At 43.8% G+C, this 26583-nt stretch overlaps 2 protein-coding genes across 3 annotated transcripts in view; both read right to left on the bottom strand.

Moving 5' to 3' along the window:
* Positions 1–2329: 2329 nt before the first annotated feature.
* Positions 2330–3770, bottom strand: SMIM26 (small integral membrane protein 26). The gene is made up of 2 exons (XM_060079038.1): positions 3615–3770; positions 2330–2641 (listed from the first exon to the last, which is right to left on the bottom strand). The coding sequence occupies exons 1-2, from the start codon at positions 3730–3732 to the stop codon at positions 2475–2477; spliced, it is 285 nt and encodes a 94-aa protein (XP_059935021.1). The 5' UTR covers positions 3733–3770; the 3' UTR covers positions 2330–2474.
* An 11261-nt stretch (positions 3771–15031) lies between these two features.
* SEC23B (SEC23 homolog B, COPII coat complex component) overlaps positions 15032–26583 on the bottom strand; it is a 37276-nt gene continuing 25724 nt past the window's right edge. For both annotated transcript variants that reach the window (XM_060120440.1, XM_060120441.1), the window contains exons 16-20: positions 24909–25070; positions 23990–24076; positions 20884–21039; positions 20435–20500; positions 15032–15504 (exon numbers count right to left, since the gene is read on the bottom strand). In XM_060120440.1, the coding sequence (XP_059976423.1) occupies positions 15415–15504; positions 20435–20500; positions 20884–21039; positions 23990–24076; positions 24909–25070 (561 nt within the window). In that variant the 3' untranslated portion in view covers positions 15032–15414. The remainder of the gene's footprint in view (positions 15505–20434; positions 20501–20883; positions 21040–23989; positions 24077–24908; positions 25071–26583) is intronic.

Raw genomic sequence — 26583 nt, 5'->3', positions numbered from 1 at the left:
ACTCCACAGGGCCGGAAACCCAATTCCTTGTCTCTTGTTGCTCCACTATCCCTCAGGAGTCCTTTTCATCTGAATGGTCCCCGATGGCTCCTCCAGCAGGACGGATGTCAGGAAGGGGGCGCACGCCCCGGAGATACATACATCTTAAAAAAAAAAAAGAAAGAAAACCCACTCCCTCTAAATACTACCAGATCTCAGAATTTCGGGAAACTTATTTCCAATCCTGCAAACTCTCCTTCAATGGGCGATTCCCAACTTCTGAACAGACCGCGTTCCAACTGCACTTGCAAGATAGACGTTTGGAATTCTGAAAACCTTTTCCCAGAAGAACACTTTAAATTATATTTTCGTTGTTAGATTAGTCCACAAAGGCCTATTTAAGCCAAGATTCAGCAGAACTACGGGAATTGTTGAAGCTCCAGGCTGTTTGGAGCCACAGCGGTTTTATTGGTCGGTCAGTAATAAGCGTTATGGAGAGAGAACATGGTCTTAGCACAAGCAGTTGGGGTTGAAGTGTTTTAAACAAGAAGGAATATATATATATATATATATATATTATATATATATATATATATAATATATAATATATATATATGTATATAATATATAATATATATATATGTATATAATATATATATATATTACACACACACACACACACACACACACACACACACTCAGCTCCCAGAATTCCTACAGCCAGGCATCCATCCCCGGGTGGAGAAACCTTCTCTGGGGAAACTGACCTACAGAGGCAGGTATCTTAGTGCCTCCCGATGAAAGTCTGGCTTGCTGCCTGGGGTGGACATTTGTCCTGGTATCTACCTGCCCAGCATGCTGTGATCATCCTTCCTATATGTAGGAGATGCCTCACTTTGAGGGTCAACACAGCCCTGATGCGGAAGCCAGAAACGTGCTTTCCCAGTCTCCCTGGCAGCCAGGGCCCAGGCATAAAACTGAGATTCCAAGGTGATAAGAAGCAGGCTGCTCTGGGAAGCCATTCAGAAACTCCCTTCCACCATCGTATGCTGCTTCTTGCATGTTTGATGCCCATTACAGGGGTCCACCAGGGTGCCCACCCCACTGGCACTGACCCATTCTTGACCTCTGATGTCCAGTAAGGAACCTCTTCTGCTGACATCTGAAGCTGCTACTTGCCATCTTGGAGCCTCTGTCACTTAGGTTGACTGCCCCAAAGCACTGCTCAGGCCACCCACAAGGTAGAACTGACACCAAGGAGAAATCAAGGCAAAGGTTTGAAGGTGACAGTACTATAGTAGGAATCCAGAAATGTCCCATTCCTGTCCTACCAGGAATCCCTAGTCCTCACAGGGTCCCAAATAGCTGCGCACAAGAAACACTACCCAAATGGGCAACGAATGCTGGTTTCTTACTGAGGCAGGACCCAGTGATCCACGGGAAGGGATCCGATACACAGGGAACTGACTCTCACAGGAGTGGAAGACAAACTCTGGCTTGGGAAGAAGCTGATCAGACTTTGACACGGTAGCTGCAAAGTGATGTTACTACAGAAATAACGGGGACAAAACTGGTGTGCAGCGAGAAAGGCAACAAGGCAGGCAATCCCCAGGCAGGCTCAGTGAGTGGCTACATTCCGGTTCCTGCTGCCAGGCCCTCCGAAGACCTCAACATACTCTGCTTGAATTCTGAGCTGTCTATACTCAGTTGTTTTGTTTTTTTTTTTTTTTGGCCACGCTGCACAGCTTGTGGGATCTTAGTTCCCCGACCAGGGATTGCACCCACGCCCACAGCAGCGAAAGCACCGAGTCCTAACCATTGGACCACCAGGTAATTCCCTGTCCACACACATTTTTAATAAACATCTCTTTCTGATTTAATCGCATTTATGTGGGTTTGTTACTTGCAACCAAATGAGACCAGCGGAGAGAACACTGAGGCACTCAAGGGCAGGAAGCCCGCTGTCCTCACTTTGTATCCCCTATCTCTAGAATACTGGTAACCACCGTTGGGGTTTAATCCACTCCTGCTGAAAGAATGAGGGTATCTGTACTGCTCCTAGAGAACAGATCGAGTCTGTTTAATCCAGGAGTTATAATCTAATTCACAACATACTTACCAAGCACCCACTAGTGCCCAAAGGGCTGCTCTAAGTCCCAAACTGAACATGGAGATTTGCTTAAAGGGACCACAAAAGCTATGTCTGACAACAACATGAAAGGAATATAAAGTTACATGAACTAATTTCAGAAAACCAAGCTTATGGAAACTCAATACATTTCACTTCAATCTTTTACTCCTGTGAGTATAGAAGGACACCTCCTGAATATGCAAATTTACTTTTCTTCAAGGAAATATTTATTGCATATTATTAGTGATTCTATTTTACAGCAAAATTAAATGTATACACTTTTCACAAAGAGAAAGTGGAAATCACAGTATCTCTCAAATTTATATGCTGAACCAAAGTCCTGTTTTCAGAATTCAGCCGTCCATCATGATTTTGGTCCAGGGCCACCAGTCCATGATTTCAAATAGTTGATGATCCTGGCAGTAACTGGAACAAAATCGTCTCTATATGTGACAATCGTTTCCACATAAAACCCTTTCGGGGGTTCAGACAGTTCATTTGTTGAGACATCCTTTTGTTCTATTTCACCACCTTAAAAAAAAAAAAGGAACAGCTGCATCACTAACTTTCATTTTATCTTACTTTATTTTTTTATTGAAGTATAGTTGATCACTAACTTTTAACTTAGGCAGCACTCATTAAAATTATTAGTAAAGTCTTTGAAATAAAATAAACTAAGAATTACCCCCACCCCCATCAGGTTCCTGACACTGTTTTCTTTCTGTAAAAAATAAAATTTAGGTAATTTTTTTTAAATGACCACTACAGAGATAAATGTTTTAAAATGCTTAATACTGACATGTGCACTTTCAGGCCACTGGTGATCTTCATCACCAAATGTAATCTTCAGCACAGTTTTTACATAAAAAGCTTTACTGAGATAATCCTTATTATACAATTAACTCATTTAAAATGTAAATTCAGTCTTTAATATCTTCAGATCTGTGCAACCAGCACCAAAATAAAGTGTAGAATATTTTCATCCACAAAAGGAAACCCCTTATTTTGTAGCAATCGCTCCCCCACCAGCTCCTCCCCTTCAGCCCCAGGCAGCCCCTACTCTAAACGAAGCCATAGATTTCCAGAACATTTTTGAAAGCTGCGGGATTTCCTTTTCCTCCCAGCAACTGGGAAGATTTCAATACTCCTTCGCTGGTGTAAGTCAGCGAAATCGTTTGGTCGCCAAATGCGACCATGTGACCAAAGCAGGGCTGAAGTTACAGAAGCATCGCCTCTTTAAACCACCATCCAGGGTCTTTGAAATTCCACCTGGAACCTCACGGATTCTTCAAATTCCGAGGATAGGGGCGGCCTCGCTCAATAAACCAGCAAGGTTCGGGGAAGAGGCTCTAAAAGGTCATGGCTGGCAGATTCCACGATAACGCGCGGCTCTAAGCACCGCTCCCGGTCTCTTCGCGCAGCACAGAGAAGCCACTTCTGCGACCCCCGGACACGCCCCACGCAATGCCGCGCGTCCCCCGGAGGTCCCGCCCGAGGGCCGTACCTGGCGGTTTGCTCTTTCTCTGACTCCACAAAAACAAGGAGCCCAGCATGGTCCAGGCGCCCAGTCCGTACAGCACAGACATCCGCCGGTACCAAGACAGGGCCTTTTCCGGACGCATGACGCCGCCGGGAATACCTCGCTCCTCGGGGTCCCAGGGCGGAGGCGGGCCTTCCGGTGGGCGTGTCGCCGCCGCCACCGCCTCCAATGGGGGAGCCTCCCCGGGTGGCCGCTTCCTGCGCCGGCCCCGATGCATCCTGGGGCGTGTAGTCCGGACGTCGCGCTGGGCAGCGCACTCGTGTCTGGCGCCTGGGCTCCGGAGACGATTTTGCCTCCTATGTGACGGGCCCCAATGACACTTTCTCTCAGGCAAACCTCCCACTTGCAAAATTGTAAGGCCTGCTTTACATAGGCTTTGGGTGGCCCTTGTAAAAGCTTATAATTCCTTCCCTCCTCCAGCTCTCAGGTTTGCGAGGATACCCCGTCTACGCCCCGCAACTCATCTTCCCCATCTTCCTGCCTGGAGCCCTGTCTGGTGCGCGTGGGTCCCTCCATGTCTGAATCAGTCCCTCCACTGGGCTGTGGGTCCCATTCTTCTCTGCCTTTCAGGGCCCTGGCCCAACAACTACACTCTAACTGTCCACCTCCATCTCACGCCCTTTTCATTCTGTTGTTTTTTACTCCATCATACAAACCAGCCCGCGCCTCAAAAACAAGTCTCCACTCGATCCACCATCAGCTTTTCTCTTATCCGTACATTTCTTCGAAGCATAATCTACCTCCACTCCAAGAAACCAAACAACTTGAGAGCAAAAGGGATGTGTTGGGCACAGAGTGGACACTCAGTAAACTGCCATAGCCAGTAACTACTTTGCAGCCATAATCAGACTTGATTTCCAGCGCATACGACTCCACCTGCTCCTTTCATAGCTTCGAAAACATAATTTTCTTCAGAATCTATTTATCCTTCAGGGCTCTTCCCATTTCTCCCACCCTCTAGAAATTGGTGTTTTGCCACACACAAAAATTAACGCTAAATGGATCATAGGCTTAAATATAAAAGCTAAAACTACAAACCGAGGAGAAAAGATCTAACACAACGATTGGAAATCAACTACATCCAATATAAAATAAAAAATTTAAAAAGCGATCTTTGCCATCTTGGGATAGGCAAAGATTTCTTAGAATACAAAAAGCATAAACCACAAAACAAATATTGGTAAATTGGACTTTTTCAAAATTAAATCTTTTGCTCTTCAAAAGGCAGTTAAGAAAATGAAACAAGCCACAAGATAAAATATTCAGAGTAGGTATATCTGACAAAGGACTTATATCAGAATATATAAGGATATCTTACAATTCAATTATAAAAAGACAACCGATGGGCTTCCCTGATGGCACAGTGGTTGAGAGTCCGCCTGTCGATGCAGGGGACACGGGTTCGTACCCCGGTCTGGGAAGATCCCACATGCCGCGGAGCGGCTAGGCCCGTGAGCCATGGCCGCTGAGCCTGCGCGTCCGGAGCCTGTGCTCCGCAACGCAAGAGGCCACAACAGTGAGAGGCCCACGTACCGCAAAAAAAAAAAAAAAAAAAAAAAAAAAAAAAAGACAACCGAACTGAAAAACAGGCAACAATCACTTAACTAAAGAAGATATACAAATGGCCAATAAGTACAGGGGCATTGTTAGTCATCACAGCAATGCAAATTAAAACCACGAGACACCCTTACACACCTATTAGAATGACTAAAAATTATGTTGAGAATACCAAGGGTTGTACAGATTTGGAGCAATCAAACCTCTTACTGGTGGGAACATAAAATATCACCACCTCTTTGCAATACTGGCAGTTTCTTAAAAATTGAAGTACCCCTACTGTATGAATCAGACGTTCAGTTCCTACTTATTTACCCAAAGGAAATGAAAACATTATGTCCACACAAACGTACGTATATGGGTGTTCACAGAGCTTTATTCATAAGAGCCCCCAAATGGAAACAACCCAAATGTCTATCAACTAGTGGATGGATAAAGGAAATGTGAGTCTACCACTCTGTAATAAAAGGAACTACTGGGGCTTCCCTGGTGGCGCAGTGGTTAAGAATCCACCTGCCAATGCAGGGAACACGGGTTCGAGCCCTGGTCTGGGAAGATCCCCCATGCCGCGGAGCAACCAGGTCCGTGAGCCACAACTACTGAGCCTGCGCGTCTGGAGCCTGTGCTCCGCAACAAGAGAGGCCGCGACAGTGAGGGGCCCGCGCACCGCGATGAAGAGTGGCCCCCACTCGCTGCAACTAGAGAAAGCCCATGTGCAGAGACGAAGACCCAACACAGCCAAAAATAAATAAATAAATATTAAAAAAAAAAAGGAACTACTGTACTGATCCATGCAGTTGTATGGATAACAGATGGGTAATGCTAAGTGAAAGAAACCAGGCACAAAAGAAACCAGACATAAAATTCTGGAACCAAATTCATCTATAGTGGGAGAAAGCCGACAAGTAGTTGCCTCCGACCAGGGTGTGCAGAAAGGGAAGGACTAAAAGGGGCCTGAAGAAACTTTGGGGGCAGTGGAAATGTTGTGTGTCTTGATGGTGATGTGATGGTGGTGCTTTCATGGATGTGCACATATATTGAAACTCATTGAACTGTACACTTTAAATGGGTGCAGTTTATCATATGTAAATTATACCCCAATAAGGTTGTTAAAAACAAAACAGGAAAACCAGTATTCTGTTCCAAGCTTGCTTCTCTTCTCATACTGAGCAACTTTACTCACGTAATTTACTTTATACGTTTATGACTCTCAAATATACGCCACATTCTCCTGAAAGATAAATGCATACTAATTACTGCCAACCTGCAGGACATTTTCAGTTCCACCCCACAAGCTCCTGAAACTCAAGAGCGGCCAGGATTGAATTTATCAATGCCACCCCTGAGCAGCCAGGATTGAATTTATCAATGCCACCCCTACTGTGCCCCACCCCCCAACAGGAAAGAAACGTTTCCTGACTCACCCTCTCACCTAACACCTCATCCGTCACCTGTGTCTAAAAGCTGCCTCTGTTGAGGCCTTGGCTGGATTCCAGCCTTCCATCCAGGCTGCCACTCTCCTAATTGATCATTTCAGGAGTTTCCTTGCTTTCAAGATGGAGTTTATAGTTACTAGGCACACTGGCTCAGTGTCTCCCTCTCGGGATGGCTGCTCTCCAAAGAACACTAACACCCACCTCCACGTTCTTTGGAAACAGCCACCAGCACCCACAAGTGGGACCTGCATGGCTCAGGGTGCCCCTAGCACCTTCACTCATTGTCACTGGAGAGACACCAGAGCCAGCTGGGTCTATCACATTCCTCCTGTCAATTGGAAACAGGCCCAAGGAGGAAGTTTCAACCCTAAACTGGATACACAGGCTTATGTACTCTTCTATATGATCTACCTCAATTCAAAATTATATCCCAAATATAAGAAGAATATTCTATGGAAAAGGTAAATAAAAGCCTTAGGCATTTAAAATGTAATTGTTAAACATTTTAAGATAGGAAACCCTCTCAGAATTTTGAGCAGAGGTTAAGACGGCAGTAAGTACAAATTCAAAAGGTAGAGCATTGGAATCAATCCAGATGGCCCGACAGCCAATTAATAGGAGTTCCCAGCTTTACTTTATTTTTTTTATTTTTTATTTTTTTTAATTAGGAATCATCTTTTTTTAATTGATGTATAGTTGATTTACAATATTAGGTAAGTTTCAGGTGTACAGCAAAATGATTCTGTTATATATATTTGTATATATATGTAAACATCTATAATCTTTTAAAAATTCTTTTCCATTATAGTTTGTTACAAGATATTAAATATAGTTCCCCCTACTATACAGTAAATCCTTATGCATTTTATATATAGTAGTGTGCATCTGTTAATTCCATACTCCCAATTTAAGGAATCATTTTCTTTTTTTTTTTTTTTATTTTTTATTTTATTTATTTTTATTTTTTTATTTTACAAATTTAATCAGTTATACATATACATATGTTCCCATATCCCCTCCCTTTTGCGTCTCCCTCCTACCCTCCCTATCCCACCCCTCCAGGCGGTCACAAAGAACCGAGCTGATCTCCCTGTGCTATGCGGCTGCTTCCCACTAGCTATCTACCTTACATTTGGTAGTGTATATATGTCCATGCCGCTCTTTCACTTTGTCACAGCTTACCCTTCCCCCTCCCCATATCCTCAAGTCCATGCTCTAGTAGGTCTGTGTCTTTATTCCTGTCTTACCCCTATGTTCTTGATGACATTTTTTTCTTAAATTCCATATATATGTGTCAGCATACAGTATTTGTCTTTCTCTTTCTGACTTACTTCACTCTGTATGACAGACTCTAGGTCCATCCACCTCATTACAAATAGCTCAATTTCATTTCTTTTTATGGCTGAGTAATATTCCATTGTATATATGTGCCACATCTTCTTTATCCATTCATCCGATGATGGACACTTAGGTTGTTTCCATCTCCGGGCTATTGTAAATAGGGCTGCTATGAACATTTTGGTACATGTCTCTTTTTGAATTATGGTTTTCTCAGGGTATATGCCCAGTAGTGGGATTGCTGGGTCATATGGTAGTTCTATTTGTAGTTTTTTAAGGAACCTCCATACTGTTCTCCATAGTGGCTGTACCAATTCACATTCCCACCAGCAGTGCAAGAGTGTTCCCTTTTTTCCACACCCTCTCCAGCATTTATTGTTTCTAGATTTTTTGATGATGGCCATTCTGACTGGTGTGAGATGATATCTCATTGTAGTTTTGATTTGCATTTCTCTAATGAGTAAAGATGTTGAGCATCCTTTCATGTGTTTGTTGGCTGTCTGTATATCTTCTGTGGAAAAATGTCTATTTAGGTCTTCTGCCCATTTTTGGATTGGGTTGTTTGTTTTTTTGCTATTGAGCTGCATGAGCTGCTTATAAATTTTGGAGATTAATCCTTTGTCAGTTGCTTCATTTGCAAATATTTTCTCCCATTCTGAGGGTTGTCTTTTGGTCTTGTTTATGGTTTCCTTTGCTGTGCAAAAGCTTTGAAGTTTCATTAGGTCCCATGTGTTTATTTTTGTCTTTATTTCCATTTCTCTAGGAGGTGGGTCAAAAAGGATCTTGCTGTGATTTATGTCATAGAGTGTTCTGCCTATGTTTTCCTCTAGGAGTTTGATAGTGTCTGGCCTTACATTTAGGTCTTTAATCCATTTTGAGCTTATTTTTGTGTATGGTGTTAGGGAGTGATCTAATCTCATACTTTTACATGTCCCTGTCCAGTTTTCCCAGCACCACTTATTGAAGAGACTGTCCTTTCTCCACTGTACATTCCTGCCTCCTTTATCAAAGATAAGGTGACCATATGTCCGTGGGTTTATCTCTGGGCTTTCTATCCTGTTCCATTGATCTATCTTTCTGTTTTTGTGCCAGTACCATACTGTCTTGATTACTGTAGCTTTGTAGTATAGTCTGAAGTCAGGGAGCCTGATTCCTCCAGCTCCATTTTTCGTTCTCAAGATTGCTTTGGCTATTCGGGGTCTTTTGTGTTTCCATACAAATTGTGAAATTTTTTGTTCTAGTTCTGTGAAAAATGCCATTGGTAGTTTGATAGGGATTGCATTGAATCTGTAGATTGCTTTGGGTAGTAGAGTCATTTTCACAATGTTGATTCTTCCAATCCAAGAACATGGTACATCTCTCCATCTATTTGTATCATCTTTAATTTCTTTCATCAGTGTCTTATAATTTTCTGCATACAGGTCTTTTGTCTCCTTAGGTAGGTTTATTCCTAGATATTTTATTCTTTTTGTTGCAATGGTAAATGGGAGTGTTTCCTTGATTTCACTTTCAGATTTTTCATCATTAGTATATAGGAATGCCAGAGATTTCTGTGCATTAATTTTGTATCCTGCAACTTTACCAAATTCATTGATTAGCTCTAGTAGCTTTCTGGTAGCATCTTTAGGATTCTCTATGTATAGTATCATGTCATCTGCAAACAGTGACAGCTTTACTTCTTCTTTTCCCATTTGGATTCCTTTTATTTCCTTTTCTTCTCTGATTGCTGTGGCTAAAACTTCCAAAACTATGTTGAATAAGAGTGGTGAGAGTGGGCAACCTTGTCTTGTTCCTGATCTTAGTGGAAATGGTTTCAGTTTTTCACCATTGAGGACGATGCTGGCTGTGGGTTTGTCATATATGGCCTTTATTATGTTGAGGAAAGTTCCCTCTATGCCTACTTTCTGCAGGGTTTTTATCATAAATGGGTGTTGAATTTTGTCAAAAGCTTTCTCTGCATCTATTGAGATGATCATATGGTTTTTCTCCTTCAACTTGTTAATATGGTGTATCACATTGATTGATTTGCGTATATTGAAGAATCCTTGCATTCCTGGAATAAACCCCACTTGATCATGGTGTATGATCCTTTTAATGTGCTGTTGGATTCTGTTTGCTAGTATTTTGTTGAGGATTTTTGCATCTATGTTCATCAGTGATATTGGCCTGTAGTTTTCTTTCTTTGTGACATCCTTGTCTGGTTTTGGTATCAAGGTGATGGTGGCCTCGTAGAATGAGTTTGGGAGTGTTCCTCCCTCTGCTATATTTTGGAAGAGTTTCAGAAGGATAGGTGTTAGCTCTTCTCTAAATGCTTGATAGAACTCGCCTGTGAAGCCATCTGGTCCTGGGCTTTTGTTTGTTGGAAGATTTTTAATCACAGTTTCAATTTCAGTGCTTGTGATTGGTCTGTTCATATTTTCTATTTCTTCCTGATTCAGTCTTGGCAGGTTGTGCATTTCTAAGAATTTGTCCATTTCTTCCAGGTTGTCCATTTTATTGGCATAGAGTTGCTTATAGTAATCTCTCATGATCTTTTGTATTTCTGCAGTGTCAGTTGTTACTTCTCCTTTTTCATTTCTAATTCTATTGATTTGAGTCTTCTCCCTTTTTTTCTTGATGAGTCTGGCTAATGGTTTATCAATTTTGTTTATCTTCTCAAAGAACCAGCTTTTAGTTTTATTGATCTTTGCTATCGTTTCCTTCATTTCTTTTTCATTTATTTCTGATCTGATTTTTATGATTTCTTTCCTTCTGCTAACTTTGGGATGTTTTTGTTCTTCTTTCTCTAATTGCTTTAGGTGCAAGGTTAGGTTGTTTATTCGAGATATTTCCTGTTTCTTAAGGTGGGATTGTATTGCCATAAACTTCCCTCTTAGAACTGCTTTTGCTGCATCCCATAGGTTTTGGGTCGTCGTGTCTCCATTGTCATTTGTTTCTAGGTGTTTTTTAATTTCCTCTTTGATTTCTTCAGTGATCACTTCGTTATTGAGTAGTGTATTGTTTAGCCTCCATGTGTTTGTATGTTTTACAGCTCTTTTCCTGTAATTGATATCTAGTCTCATAGCATTGTGGTCGGAAAAGATACTTGATACAATTTCAATTTTCTTAAATTTACCAAGGCTTGATTTGTGACCCAAGATATGATCTATCCTGGAGAATGTTCCATGAGCACTAGAGAAAAATGTGTATTCTGTTGTTTTTGGATGGAATGTCCTATAAATATCAATTAAGTCCATCTTGTTTAATGTATCATTTAAAGCTTGTGTTTCCTTATTTATTTTCATTTTGGATGTCCTGTCCATTGGTGAAAGTGGGGTGTTAAAGTCCCCTACTATGATTGTGTTACTGTCGATTTCTCCTTTTATGGCTGTTAATATTTCCCTTATGTATTGAGGTGCTCCTATGTTTGGTGCATAAATATTTACAATTGTTATATCTTCTTCTTGGATTGATCCCTTGATCATTATGTAGTGTCCTTCTTTGTCTCTTCTAGTAGTCTTTATTTTAAAGTCTATTTTGTCTGATATGAGAATTGCTACTCCAGCTTTCTTTTGGTTTCCATTTGCATGGAATATCTTTTTCCATCCCCTTACTTTCAGTCTGTATGTATCTCTAGGTCTGAAGTGGGTCTCTTGTAGACAGCATATATATGGGTCTTGTTTTTGTATCCATTCAGCCAGTCTGTGTCTTTTGGTGGGAGCATTTAGTCCATTTACATTTAAGGTAATTATTGATATGTATGTTCCTATTCCCATTTTCTTAATTGTTTTGGGTTCGTTATTGTAGTTCTTTTCCTTCTGTTGTGTTTCTTGTCTAGAGAAGTTCCTTTAGCATTTGTTGTAAAGCTGGTTTGGTGGTGCTGAACTCTCTCAGCTTTTGCTTGTCTGTAAAGGTTTTAATTTCTCCATCAAATCTGAATGAGATCCTTGCTGGGTAGAGTAATCTTGGTTGCAGGTTTTTCTCCTTCATCACTTTAAGTATGTCCTGCCACTCCCTTCTGGCTTGTAGAGTTTCTGCTGAGAGATCAGCTGTTATCCTGATGGGGATTCCCTTGTGTGTTATTTGTTGTTTTTGCCTTGCTGCTTTTAATATGATTTCTTTGTGTTTAATTTTTGACAGTTTGATTAATATGTGTCTTGGTGTATTTCTCCTTGGATTTATTCTGTATGGGACTCTCTGTGCCTCCTGGACTTGATTAACTATTTCCTTTCCCATATTAGGGAAGTTTTCAACTATAATCTCTTCAAATATTTTCTCAGTCCCTTTCTTTTTCTCTTCTTCTTCTGGAACCCCTATAATTCGAATGTTGGTGCGTTTAATGTTGTCCCAGAGGTCTCTGAGACTGTCCTCTGTTCTTTTCATTCTTTTTTCTTTATTTTGCTGTGCAGCAGTTATTTCCACTATTTTATCTTCCACCTCACTTATCCGTTCTTCTGCCTCAGTTATTCTGCTATTGATCCCATCTAGAGTAATTTTTATTTCATTTATTGTGCTTTTAATCGATGCTTGATTCGTCTTTAGTTCTTCTAGGTCCTTGTTAACTGTTTCTTGCATTTTGTCTATTCTATTTCCAAGATTTTGGATCATCTTTACCATCATTATTCTGAATTCTTTTTCAGATAGACTGCCTATTACCTCTTCATTTGTTAGGTCTGGTGGGTTTTTATCTTGCTCCTTCTCCTGCTGTGTGTTTTTCTGTCTTCTCATTTTGCTTATGTTACTGTGTTTGGGGTCTCCTCTTTGCAGGCTGCAGGTTCGTAGTTCCCGTTGTTTTTGGTGTCTGTCCCCAGTGGCTAAGGTTGGTTTAGTGGGTTGTGTAGGCTTCTTGGTGGAGGGGACTACTGCCTGTGTTCTGGTGGATGAGGCTGGATCTTGTCTTTCTGGTGGGCAGGTCCACGTCTGGTGGTGTGTTTTGGGGTGTTTGCGGACTTTTTATGATTTGAGGCAGCCTCTCTGCTAATGGGTGGTGTTGTGTTCCTGTCTTGCTAGTTGTTTGGCATAGGGTGTCCAGCACTGTAGCTTGCTGGTCGTTGAGTGAAGCTGGGTGCTGGTGTTGAGATGGAGATCTCTGGAAGATTTTCGCCGTTTGATATTACGTGGAGCTGGGAGGTCTCTTGTGGACCAGTGTTCTGAAGTTCGCTCTCCCACCTCAGAGGCACAGCACTGACTCCTGGCTCCTCAATTTGGGATGATTTGTTGTCTATTCATGTATTCCACAGATGCAGGGTACATGAAGTTGATTGTGGAGCTTTAATCCGCTGCTTCTGAGGCTGCTGGGAGAGGTTTCCCTTTCTCTTCTTTGTTCTCACAGCTCCTGGGTCTCAGCTTTGGATTTGGCCCCGCCTCTGCGTGTAGGTCGCCGGAGGGCGTCTGTTCTTCGCTCAGACAGGACAGGGTTAAAGGAGCAGCCTCTTCGGGGACTCTGGCTCACTCAGGCCGGGCGGGAGGGAGGGGCACGGAGTGCGGGGCGAGCCTGCAGCGGCAGAGGTCGGCGTGACGTTGCACCAGCCCGAGGCGCGCCGTGCGTTCTCCCAGGGAAGCCGCCCCTGGATCCCGGGACCCCGGCAGTGGCAGGCTGCACAGGCTCCCGGAAGGGCGGTGTGGACAGTGTCCTGCGCTCGCACACAGGCTTCTTGGCGGCGGCAGCAGCAGCCCCAGCGTCCCACGCCCGTCTCTGGGCTCCGCGCTTTCAGCCGCGACTCGCGCCCGTCTCTGGAGCTCCTTTACCCCGCGCTCTTAATCCCCTCTCCTCGCGCACCAGGAAACCAAGAGGGAAGAAAAAGTCTCCTGCCTCTTCGGCAGCTCCAGAGTTTTCCCGGACTCCCTCCCGGCTAGCTGTGGCACATTAGCCCCCTTCAGGCTGAGTTCTCGCCGCCAGTCCCAGTCCTCTCCCTGCGCTCTGACCGAAGCCCGAGCCTCAGCTCCAGCGCCGCTCGCCCTGGCGGGGGAGCAGACAAGCCTCTCGGGCTGGTGAGTGCCGCTCGGCACCGCTCCTCTGTGCGGGAATCTCTCTGCTTTGCCCTACCCAGGTATGTGGGGAGTTTCTTGCCTTTTGGGAGGTCTGGGGTCTTCTGCCAGCGTTCAGTAGGTGTTCTGTAGGAGTTGTTGCACGTGTAGCTGTATTTCTGGTGTATCTGTGGGGAGGAAGGTGATCTCCGCATCTTACTCTTCCGCCATCTTACCCGGAAGTCCCCAGCTTTACTTTTCTACATAGCACTCATTAGCTTCTTAAAAAATTATATAATTTATTTCTAGTTTTTTTTCTTTTTTACTTCTAATTTTTTAATGTTGGTCTCCCCTACCCAGAATATAAGCTCTGTGAGAACAGGAATTGTTGTTCTATTGACTACATTCCCAGGCCCTAGAAGACTACTCCAAACATAGCAAATACTGAATAATTATTTGTTGAATGATTGAGAAAACGCCTCCAAAGTTCTGAGATAAAATTATTTTGGGCCTAGATTTTATACTCAGTAAAGCTGTCAGGTATGAAGGCAGAACAGGTTCTGTGAATTATCTCTTGTCTGCTCTTTTTAGGAACAGTCACTTAAGGCAGCAAAATGACTTATGAGATAAAAGGAAAACTGGAACTAACTTAGGAGTCCAAACAAAAGAAATTCCTGGATGACAGTTGTCCTAGCAATTGGCCCATGTTAAAAGGGGATATAAACTTCTAAACAAGGATGAACTCCACTGAGTAGAATAAGCTGGAATTTTTTTTTTAACTGAGGTAACATTGGTTTATAACATATGCTTCATGTGTACATTATAATTCAACTTCTGTATGCGCTAGTGTGCTCACCACCATCCAGCACCCTACAGCTGACCCCCTTCACCCATTTCACCCTCCCCCACCCCTTCCCCTCTGGTGACCAGCAATCTGTTCTCTGCATCTCAGGTGCGGTAGGAACAGTGCCACTCCAGACCACTCTGCCTCAATAAAGTTTCACATATTTCTTCCTTTTCCTTGTCTGTTAATATTTGGACAGTAAATGAAGATTAAGTTCAGGAATTACCTCTTGGGGAATTTACTTAAAACACACAGAGACCTCAGAAATCAAGTTTGTATTAGCATTATTTTAACCAGTGCTTCTTCATCCAGATTTATTTCCTTTCTGATCATTACGATTTTCATGTAAGCAAGCAGCCAAAATACATTAGCTCTGATTTTATACAGACTCTAAAAGTTAGGATACAAAAAGCATATAAACATCTACCGGTACCAAAACGTTTATGACCTTATAATTTTATGGTGTAAAGAAAAGGGCACAGATAAGGAATACAAGCAAATTAAAATCTAAAGAGTTACATAACACTTCTTTTGATTATTTATTAAAATGCAGCAGAAAAGTAAAAGGAATGTTAAGACTTTATATACAACTGTGTGCACAGTGTAACAGTGTTTTCTTCCATTTCCTTCTCATGTCCTCAGCTCAGCAGGCACTGGAGACAGCCAGTTTCTTCAAATGGTCCATGAACACCTGCAGGCTGACGTCATCAGTCAGGATGGGTGCTCCTGCTTCCTGAAGTTTAGTGAAAAAGGTTTACTGGCAGGTCTCTTAGAAGTTGGTTGGAATTCATACGTTATTAAGGACCCTTCCCCTCACAAAATTAGCAAGTGCTGTCCGTCTGCCAAGAGCACTCCTGCCACCCAGCCCCATCCTCTGCCTAGCTAATCTTTTCAACTAAAGCATAATTTCCTCACAAAGCCCTTCCCTGATCCACCCATATCAGGTCATTCCTGCCACTACAGACAGTTTTGAGCATATGCCCTTCTACTTTACCCCTCTGTGTAGTTCTGATGACTCATCCAGGGTCTGGCTCCCAGCAGGCATGATCTCCTAGGGGCCCACATGCCCCATCTCTCATCTTCCCCACCACCCTGCCACAACCAGCATGATGCTCTTAAATGATCTGCTTACAACAGAAGCTTGGTAACAGCGTATTCACAATGAGTGAATCAGTATCCACTAAACAGATGGATCTCTGCAATACCAAGAAATGCTTATGATTCAATTAACGTTAAGGGAAAAAGTACTGAATAGAAACCTTGATTTCTAATAAGATTCCAATTTGTTAAAAAATATGTATATACATATGCACACACACGCACACACCCAGATATACATGATATATATACCTTTTATATTAACTAGAAAGAAGCCAGAAGTACTTAACTCTAGCATTCTATGTAATTTAAACTTTCTTTCTAAATTTTTTTTTACATATACTAGTCTTCTAAAAATGAAACGGGGGGCTTCCCAGGTGGCACAGTGGTTGGGAGTCCACCTGCTGATGCAGGGGACACGGGTTCGTGCCCCGGTCCGGGAGGATCCCACATGCCGCGGAGTGGCTGGGCCTGTGAGCCACGCCGCTGAGCCTGCACGTCCGGAGCCTGTGCTCCGCAGCGGGAGAGGCCACAACAGTGAGAGGCCCGCGTACCGCAAAAAAAAACCCAAAACGGTACTACTGTTATAATCAGAAAAATATAAGAATGATTAAAGTTTTATAAAAGGATTTCTCTGGGAAGAAAGAGTAGATGTACTTTTCCTCATTCCTTCAACTAAGTACAAGTAAACACCCTAGATGTTTTATATAAAACAAACATAAGAAGACTTTGAAAGGTGGTGAAAAGACAGCAGATTAACTAGCGACCCTGGGATGCAGGGAACCACACAGTGGCCAGTTCCCAGGGCTTCCTTTTTGCCTCATGCATGCACGCCAGACTTGGAGCTGAAAAAGCTGGCAACAGTTATTGAGCACAGACAAAAACTACAACAAAAAGAGCCCACTTTCTCTAGCAAAAGACCAGGGCAGCCTAGCAAGACAGAAAAGGCTGAGCGGATCGTGTAGACTTGCACCCTCACATGGCAGTACCCAACAATCCCACCAGGGTGATATCAGAAAGGGCCAAATATGGAGCCAGGAATTTCATCCCTGCTGGCCAGTAAGAAGTCTCCCTGCACCCATGGTGTCCGCAGAGACCATACAGGGAGCCTGGACTTCCACCCCATACCTGGTAGTAATAAGATGTCCACACCCCACCCACTGGGGTGGTATCAGAGAAGGCTTAGTGCAGAGAAAGCACTTTCACCATCACCCACCAGAGACAAGGCCACCTCCACAGGAGAATCAATGGGAACCAGGTAGGGAGCTGGAACTCCCGTCCCCACACACAGTAACAAGAAGTTGCCCTCCACCTCAGGTGTCAACAGAGGCCAATGGAAAACCTGAACCCCCGTCTCACCTGGCAGAAATGAAACAATGTACCGTCCCCTTCCCTGCCAGAGCAATGTGACAAAAAGCCAGCCAAAACAGGTTGAAATCGATCCAGAGACTCAAAACAAATAAGAAAATGTCCACATCTCAATCAAAAATCACTTGTTATGGGGCTTCCCTGGTGGCGCAGTGGTTAAGAATCCGCCTGCCAATGCAGGGGACACGGGTTCGATCCCTGGTCTGGGAAGATCCCACATGCCGCGGCTAGGCCTGTGAGCCATGGCCGCTGAACCTGCATGTCCGGAGCCTGTGCTCCGCAACGGGAGAGGCCGCAACAGTGAGAGGCCCGCGTACCGCAAAAAAAAAAAAAAAAAAAGCAGTACTCATTCAGTAGAAACCATAGACATTTTGAATTGTGGTCTTTTCCTAGGCTACCAACATGAAGTACGATCCTCCCCCATGATACTGGGTGGCTCCCAGCCACAATGATCATATGGGTCAACAACCAAGACACTCACAACCATTCTGTTTTTCACTTTCAGTACAGCATTCAATAAGTTACATGAGATATTCAACACTTCATTATAAAATACGGTTTGTGTTAGATGATTTTGCCCAACTGTAGGCTAATCTAAGTGTTCTGAGCATATTTAAGGTAGGCCAGGCTAAGGTATGATATTCGGTAGGTTAGGTGTATTAAATGCATTTTCAAGTGATGATGGATTTCTTGGGATGCAATTGCATCACAAGCTGAGCAAGGTCTGTAATAGCAATGAACAACTGGACACTGAAATTAAAAGCACAGCACCATTCACAGTCACTCAAAAAAAAGAAAGTGAAAATACACAACACTGATGAAAGAAATAAAAATAGATTTAATAAATGTTCAGGGAATTCCCTGGTGGTCCAGTGGTTAGGACTTGGCGCTCTCACTGCCGAGGGCCCAGGTTCAATCCCTTGTTGGGGAACTAAGATCCCACAAGCTGTGCGGCATGCCCCCCCCCAAAAAAAAGTTTATAAGAAACCTGTACAAGGGCTTCCCTGGTGGCACAGTGGTTCAGAATCCGCCTGCCAATGCAGGGGACACGGGTTTGAGCCCTGGTCCAGGAAGAGCCCACATGCCGTGGAGCAACTAAGCCCATGCGCCACAACTACTGAGCCTGTGCTCTAGAGCCTGCGAGCCACAACTACTGAGTCCGCGCGTCTAGAGCCCATGCTCCACAACAAGAGAAGCCACCACAATGAGAAGCCCACGCACCGCGACGAAGAGTACCCCCGCTCACCGCAACTAGAAAAAGCCCGCGCACAGCAACGAAGACCCAACACGGCCAAAAAAAAAAAAAAAAAAAGAAAAAAGAAACTGTAAACAACCCAGCTGTCCTTCAATGGGTGAATGATTAAATAAAATGCAGTATGTCTATACCACAGAATACTACTCGGCAAATAAAAAGGAACAAATTACCTATAAATTCGACACTTAAATGAATCTCTAGATAAGTATGCTGAGGGAAAAAAGCCAATCCCAAAAGTTTAGGTACCATGTGGTTTCATATATGTAACTGTTTTTTTTTTAAAAAAAAAAATACATTTATTTATTTATTTATTTATGGCTGTGTTGGGTCTTCGTTTCTGTGCGAGGGCTTTCTCTAGTTGTGGCGAGCGGGGGCCACTCTTCATTGCAGTGTGCAGGCCTCTCACTGTCGTGGCCTCTCCCGTTGCAGAGCACAGGCTCCAGACGCGCAGGCTCAGTAGTTGTGGCTCACAGGCTTAGTTGCTCCGCGGCATGTGGGATCTCCCCAGACCAGGGCTCGAACCCATGTCTCCTGCACTGGCAGGCAGATTCCCAACCACTGTGCCACCAGGGAAGCCCTATGTAACCGTTTTTTTTAAATTGAAGTATAGCTGATTTACAATGCTGTGTTAGTTTCTGGTATACAGCAAAGTGATTCAGCTATACATACATACATATATTCTTTTCCGTTATGGACTATGACAAGATATTGAATACAGTTCCCTGTGTATGTAACACATGTTAACTTTTTTATGACAAAATTATAGAAATATAAAACAGGAGATCAGGAGAGAAGTGAGCATAACTATAAAAGGGCAACATGAGAGATCATTGTGCTGGTGGAAATGCATATCTTAACGTCCTGGTTATGATACTGTATTACAGTTTTGCAAGATGTTACCACTGGTGGGGGGGGGGGGGAACTGGGTAAAGAGCAAAGGGGATCTCTCTGTATTGTTTCATACAACTGCATATAAACTTACAATTACCTCCCAAAAAATGTTATAAGAAAACAGAATGAAAGAAAAGACTAATTTGAGGGAGACATAAATGCTGGGACTAATTAGATAAAGAAGGAAATTGGAGCTAAAAAGTGAAGAGGCGGCAGAAGGAACGGCGAGCGTGAGTCCATGTGTCTGCCCTGCACTCCTGGGGGAGACAGAGGTGTGGGGACTCTGGGCAATGCCACTGTGTCTCCGAGGGAAGCACGTAGAGGCCACAGTTCAGCGTTCTGTCCTCTGGCCTGAACCTGTCAGACTCCGCTGTGTACTGCAGAAGGGGATCCACACAGGGCATGTCCCCACCCCCAGCCTACACAGAAGTCCCTAGCCCCCCCTTATCCAGGGTGGGCAGCTTCCAAGACCCCAGTGGCTGCCTCAAACCACAGGTAGAACAGAACCCTGCACGTACTAAGGTTTTCCTGTACAGGTGCTAATTAATATTGGCATATACAATGTGGAAACACTGGAGAAAGATAACGCACTCCCCAGGTGGGAGGGAGCGGGAAGGTGTGAGATTTCACCAGGCTACTCAGAATGGTGTGTAATTCAAAACTAATGCATTATTTCTGGAATTTTCTGACCACAGCCGACCTCAGGTAACTAAAGACTTGTAAAGCGAAAATATGGATAAGGGGGATTACTGTATTATTCAAACTTTTCTTCCCAGCAAAATACCCAAGTTACTCTGTCTCTGGGCCAAAAGGGATTCAATTCAATAAATTTGTAGAATTTATTTATTTATCTTTTCTTTTTTTTTTTGGCCGCACCTTGCAGCTTGCAGGATCTTAGTTCCCGGACCTGGGATCGAACCTGGGCCCCGACAGTGAAAGCGCCGAGTCCTAACCACTGGACCACCAAGGAATTCCCCAATTTGTAGAATTTAAAAACAAGTTTTTAAAAAAGCAGCCTGGCCTCCTCCTCAAATACCTGACAATTACTCACCTGTCCCCAGGCATACAGGTTATTGTGTGTCTGAGATGGATTCACTTTGGACAAAAGGAAGCGAGCCTTTAAAAAAAAAAAGAGGGAGAGATTTAGATTTAAAGATTAAAAGTGGCATTAATATTAGTGTAATAGGAAAAATAAGTTTTTACTTTTTTTTTGTTAAATTAGAAAATTTTTACCACATAGGAACCCATTTCTTTAGTTTAAGCCCAAAGCCTCTCCATTTATTAGGGTTCCTGAAACATGAAGTGTATTTCATTCTGGCAATCCTCTACCTTACACCAACATATTTTGACCACTCATTTAAAAAGAAGTCATATTTGGAAGCTGACCTGTAAGTCAATTTATGTCACCATATAAGATACGAACCAGGCAGTCTGGATTTATAGCCATGAGAATGCATCATAAAGCCAACAGAGCATCAGGGCCGGGCTGGGCTCGCTCACCTGGCTGCCTCCGTGCTCCGTGTTGATGTACCGCGGCATGGGGAAGCGCGCGTGCAGGATCTCCTGAGCATCATCCAGGGGTGCCTGCAGAAGGTGCTTGAAGTTTTCGTACTCAGGCATGTCCTGGTAGCCCGCTTTCTGCCACTGGGCTATGGTCTACACCAAAACAAAGAAATCAAAACTATCGTGGAGGTGCTGTGATGACAGCCTTCTCTGATGCCCCTGACATTCTAACGTCCCACCCGGAACTTATTTCCAGTGACAAAGTCTTCTGTCGAGAGAGACAAGTGTCTGAGGGGAGCCACGTGGAGCTGACCAGGAGCATGAGTAAGCCGAGCACTGCGCCCACGACACTGCCACCTGCACAGTCCCGCCAGAAATGTCAGTGCCCACCACACCTCCCCTCCCCTTTCTAACTGTACTGACAAACACCCTGGATCGGGTGCCCCAAGGAGCCCCAGGCTCCCCTGCTTTCCACCTCCCCCGCTATCACTCAGTCTAGCCCTCACGTCCTCACCACCCCTGGTAGGGAACGGGGTTTGCTGGTTTCCTATACAGACTCCACTGTCCCTTCTCTTTCCTGGTGGCACACATCTCATGCCCTCCTCCAGTGCTCGGCAGCCCCACGGGCGGGTGGGACCGACTCCACCCCAACCCCTGCTCCCCCGGGCCCCGAGCCTCTTGGTGGTGGAGATAAACTCTAAGAATCAAAGCATGGGTGTAAATCAGGCAACAAGCAGAAGGCAATACACCAAAGTGTGGAAAGGAAAGACTGTCTCCCCAACTAAACATGGTGTCTCAATCCTTCTTTCATTCCCGTCAGCAACTGTGCTAGGAAACACACCTTAATCATGCCGGAAATGAATACTCACTGACTGATTAATATATCTTTATAACTAAACAGAAGTGCTTTCACATGTTATTTGGGGGATACTAAAAAAGAAAGCAATGGAGAGAGAAAATGGAGTAAGAAGACGTAACAAGTGAGGAATGTGTTCTGGAAACAGAACTGCTGTCAGGAGACCAGCCTGCTCTCACCTCCCCCGCGGCCCCAGCACTGTTTCCCAGGTCTTAATTTCTGACTGGTGGTGGTGTGGAGGGAATGCCCATAGGCTTGCTTGGGACCAAGAGTTCATAAGAACCCCCGCAATCAGAAGGCTGAGGACTTTTAAAGGGCGAGAGCGAGGTCATCTGCCTTCATCTTTAGAACCTATCCCTTGCACACAGAAGGTGCTCAATCAACGTGTGAAGGAACAGGATAGCGGCTGTAGTCAGAGATGTCTATAAGGGATGAGCTGAAGACACAGGAAGCTCCCGAAGGCATCAGTGGGAACAGCAGCTGGTCGGTCACCCAGCCTTAAGTCTAGGACCACTACTGATGACCTGGCACCTGTGGGCAAGTGGCTAGCAGAGTGGCTGTTAATATGCTGAAAACAGTTTAAAGTTATAAAATGCCTGTTAGTATTAGAAAAACCATTTCTTTCTAGGGCATTAAAGAATGCTGAAACACAATTTACATCTTTTCAGGACATTTGAAGTCACTTCTAATGTACAGACACCAGGAAGTCAAGTCAGTTGCCAAAACAATGTACTGAAGGTAAAAAATGTACAACAGACAAAAAACAGAATATATCCATGAATATAACACTCAGTTAAAGAATTTTCTCCTGAGGAGCCATTCCTTTCCTTAGGGCATGAACCTCTTTGAGAAAGAAATGCATGCTGCCCTGAACAGCATCCATAGCCATCCTAGGGATCCACAGACCTGGCATAAGGTTCACTGGGCCATATTATCTCAGAGAAAAAACTCTAGTCCCCAAATTAGCAGTATTTACTAGTGACTCTAACATAACTCTGAAAGGACAGTGTGAATATAAAAATTTTACTGACGAAAAGTAAACTGATCTTGCCTGACAACTCAGAAAGCAATAAATCATAGTGATTTAAAAGGACCAGGTGGGGCTTCCCTGGTGGCGCAGTGGTTGAGAGTCTGCCTGCCGATGCAGGGGACACGGGTTCGTACCCCGGTCTGGGAAGATTCCACATGCCGTGGAGCGGCTGGGCCCATGAGCCATGGCCGCTGATCCTGCGCATCCGGAGCCTGTGCTCCGCAATGGGAGAGGCCACAACAGTGAGAGGCCCACGTAACGCAAAAAAAAAAAAAAAAAAAAAAGGACCACCTGAAAAACAGTACGGAGTTTTCTCAAAAAACTAAAAATAGAACTACCATATGACCCAGCAATTCTACTCTCCTGGGTATATATCTGTATAAAACAAAAACACTAATTCGAAAAGACACATGCACCCCAATTTTCATAGTGGCATTATTTATAATTGCCAAGATCTGGAAGCAACCTAAGTGTCCATCAACAGATGAATGGATAAAGAAAACATGGTAGATATATACAATGGAATGCTACTCAGCCATAAAAAAGAATGAAATTTTGCCATCTGAAACAACATGGATGGACCTAGAGGGTATTCTGCTAAGTGAAATAAGTCAGATAAAGACAAATACTGTATGATATCACTTACATGTGGAATCTGAAAAATACAACTAGTGATGTAACAAAAAACAAGCAGACTCACAGGTATAGAGAACAAACGAGTGGTCTGTGGAGTGGGGGGCACTGTATATACAGGTGGGGGAGTGGGAGGTACAAACTACTGGCTCAAGGATGTGTTGTACAACATGAGAAAAGTAACCTTTAAAAAGTGTATAAAAAATTAGGGAATTCCCTGGTGGTTAGGACTCCACGCTTTCACTGCCGAGGGCATAGGTTCAATCCCTGATTGGGGAACTAAGATCCCGCAAGCCTTGCAGCGTGGCCAAAAAAAAAAAAAAAAAAAAAAAAGCTGCATAAAAATTAAAAAAAATGAAAGGACAACCTGGCGTTTACTTATAGCAAGTAATATTAAAATTACTAAATATATAAATACCCCCTTTTTTCAGGGTCCTAAAAAAAAATTTTATTCACTAGCATAAAAGCCACTATACTCATTATAATAAACTGTGGGTTTTCTAAGCCCAAATTCTTTTTTCAAATGTCATAACAACCTAAATTAGTAAAAAATGATAGTAAGAAAGAAATTAACTTCATCTTACCTCACCAAGATAAATGACGATTTGGAAGAATGTGTCCATCAGCAAAATTCTGTCAGCTAGAATGCTGCTACTGTCCAGGAGCACAGGCTGAAGCAAAAGGGAGAGATGGCACGGGTCTTCCCTCGGTGTCCACACGGCCACCCGCCAACCCCACACCCAGCAGGGAGGGTCTCAGCTTCGTGCCAAATTCCCACATTCTGCTCCCTGACTAGGCAGTTCTAGATTTCAACTTTGTAGAAAAAACAGGCTCCAAATAATCCCTCATCAACTGCGAAGTGAGATGAATGTGATCTTTTGCTCTAGGAACCAGAAATAATTCCAAATTTTCTGTTTTGTGCTAGAAATACATTCTATCAGAGACACATTTCTCTCAAATCTACTGCTGTAGATGACAGAGAAGTCCAATGCCTACATGAAAAAGAACATCCTTTAATACAAATTTTAAAGTTTACTACAAAATACATTTGACTATGACTTTTATTTCAATAAGAAAAGTAACTTAAACTTACATTCATTAAGCAAAATTTGAAAATTTCTACTCAAGAACAACAAATATTGAAATTCTGGTTTATTTCCTTATAGTTTTTAATTCTTGCAGGCTTTTAAAAAGTCATAATTTAGAAAAGTTTCTACTTTTTTATTTAACATAAGGATTTACTTTATTGTGTTACATAAACTTTGTGAATATTTCTTAGATTACTTAATTTTCCTGCTATTGAACATTTAAACTGTTTTCTAATTTTACACGTCCTGTGACTTTTTCCTATGCACATTTTTTTAATATTCAGAAATAATGTTAAATTACTATAAAGACTCAAAGTTTTCTTTTTTACAGTTTTGCTCTAAGAGTAAATGTGCTAGAAAAAAGTCTGTATTAGGTGATTCCAACTGTGGGAGAAGCACTCACAGCGGCCCTTACCTCTGGAGGCCCGTGGAAGGAATATGAGTAGAGGATGGGCTGGATCATGATGAGGGACTGGGTTAGGTCCTGTCGGGCAAAGTGGTGTCGATAATACGACGACTCATCAGGGCTGTTGTTGAAGACTTGAAGAAATGGAGACCTCCTCAGATGGAACATGAACTGCATTTACAGAGAAAAAGACAAATGCACACAGCTGTCACCTTCCTAGACACGCAGAGAGCAGACCTGCCCCCGCCCTGGAAACAGGAGAACCCAGCCCTTAAGAACAAGGCCTCTGGGTTCAATGAACCAGAGTGGAATGGAAGCCCCGGGGGCCAGGGAGGAGGGAGGGGAGAGCTGCTGTTTAATGGTACAGAGTTCAGGTTCATGAGATGAGAAAGTTCTCGAGATTCCCTGCTCAACAATCAGACATATGTAACACTACACCACACTGCACACTTAAAAACGGTTAAGGTGGTCAATGTTATGTTATGGGGTTTTCATTACAATTAGAAATAAACATAATTTTTAGAAAAAGAGGGGGCCCTCTGGGCGTGTTAAAGCTTCTGCGTGAAAAAGGCAAGGCAAAGCACTGCTTTCTGGAGTCACCGGGCCAGGTTGCAGAGCAGAGTTTCTGCTCTGAAGAGGTCACACTCCAGTGGGGAAAAGGCACACTCAGGAACCCAGCGCAGGAAAGTCCTGGTATGATGGGGTGGGGGTGGAGGTGCAGCAGGAGCGTCCCCAAAGCCACTGGGGCCTAAAAGACGTGCGAGAAGAAGCCAGAGGCAGAGGAGGGACGCCAGGCACAGTGACAACACAAGAGAGGCCAGAGTGCTGAGACAGAGGCAGACTGCTGGGAGTGAGGAGCTCAAGGGAGAAAAGGCCAGGAGTCGCCACTGCAGACAGAGATGCATTCCTTCCAGCCCCCGAGGAGCAGGGGTGGGAAAGCAGCTGTGAGCTCACGCTAAAGAGCTGCCAGAAGATGAAAATGACCTGCCTTGAGAAGTACAAAGCTTCCTGAGAGGGACTCCCTGGTGGCACGGTGGTTAAGAATCCGGCTGCCAATGCAGGGGACATGGGTTTGATCCCTGGTCCAGGAAGATCCCACATGCCGTGGAGCAACTAAGCCCGTGCTCCACAACTACTGAGCCTGTGCACCTAGAGCCCGCGAGCCACAACTACTCAGCCGCGCGCCTAGAGCCCGTGCTCTGCAAAAAGAGAAGCCACCGCAATGAGGAGCCCACGCACCGCAACAAAGAGTAGCCCCCACTCGCCGCAACTAGAGAACGCCTGTGTGCAGCTCTGAAGACCCAACGCAGACAAAAATAAAACAAACAAACAAAGCTTCCTGAGAAGCTTTTGAATATAATGAATTGTAGGTTCCTAAATAATGACCCAGGCTGACAGTCAGCACATCCTACATGCAGGGCACAGAGCACTGGACAAGAATGATCGAGTCCCCCCGACAAGCCACGAGGAAAGCTCTCTTACCACCCCTAGTTCACAGGCAAGGAGACCGAGGGGCAGGCAACTTGCCCAACACCCCTCGCCACTGAGCGGTAGAGCCGGCCTCTGCTCCAGGCTGCCTGGCTCTGGACCTCTATGCTAGACGCTTCAACAGAAGGAATCTAAGAAATCATCTAAATTTGGTGGTTTTCCAACTGCCCTCCGAGCCTTAGCGGATCCTTGGGAC

The sequence above is a fragment of the Mesoplodon densirostris genome, chromosome 16 (genome assembly GCF_025265405.1).
Source record: "Mesoplodon densirostris isolate mMesDen1 chromosome 16, mMesDen1 primary haplotype, whole genome shotgun sequence".
In the NCBI taxonomy this organism is placed as follows: domain Eukaryota; kingdom Metazoa; phylum Chordata; class Mammalia; order Artiodactyla; family Ziphiidae; genus Mesoplodon; species Mesoplodon densirostris.
Note: the sequence above shows the minus strand (reverse complement) of the source record. Positions and strands in the feature narration are given on the sequence as shown.

Bases quoted from the DNA above. Each gene is read 5' to 3' on its own strand.
- SMIM26 (XM_060079038.1), bottom strand. From the start codon at position 3,732: ATGCGTCCGGAAAAGGCCCTGTCTTGGTACCGGCGGATGTCTGTGCTG. The intron at 2,642-3,614 runs GTACGGCCCTCG...TTTTTTTTTAAG, and splicing joins GAGAAAGAGCAAACCGCCAG to GTGGTGAAATAGAACAAAAG.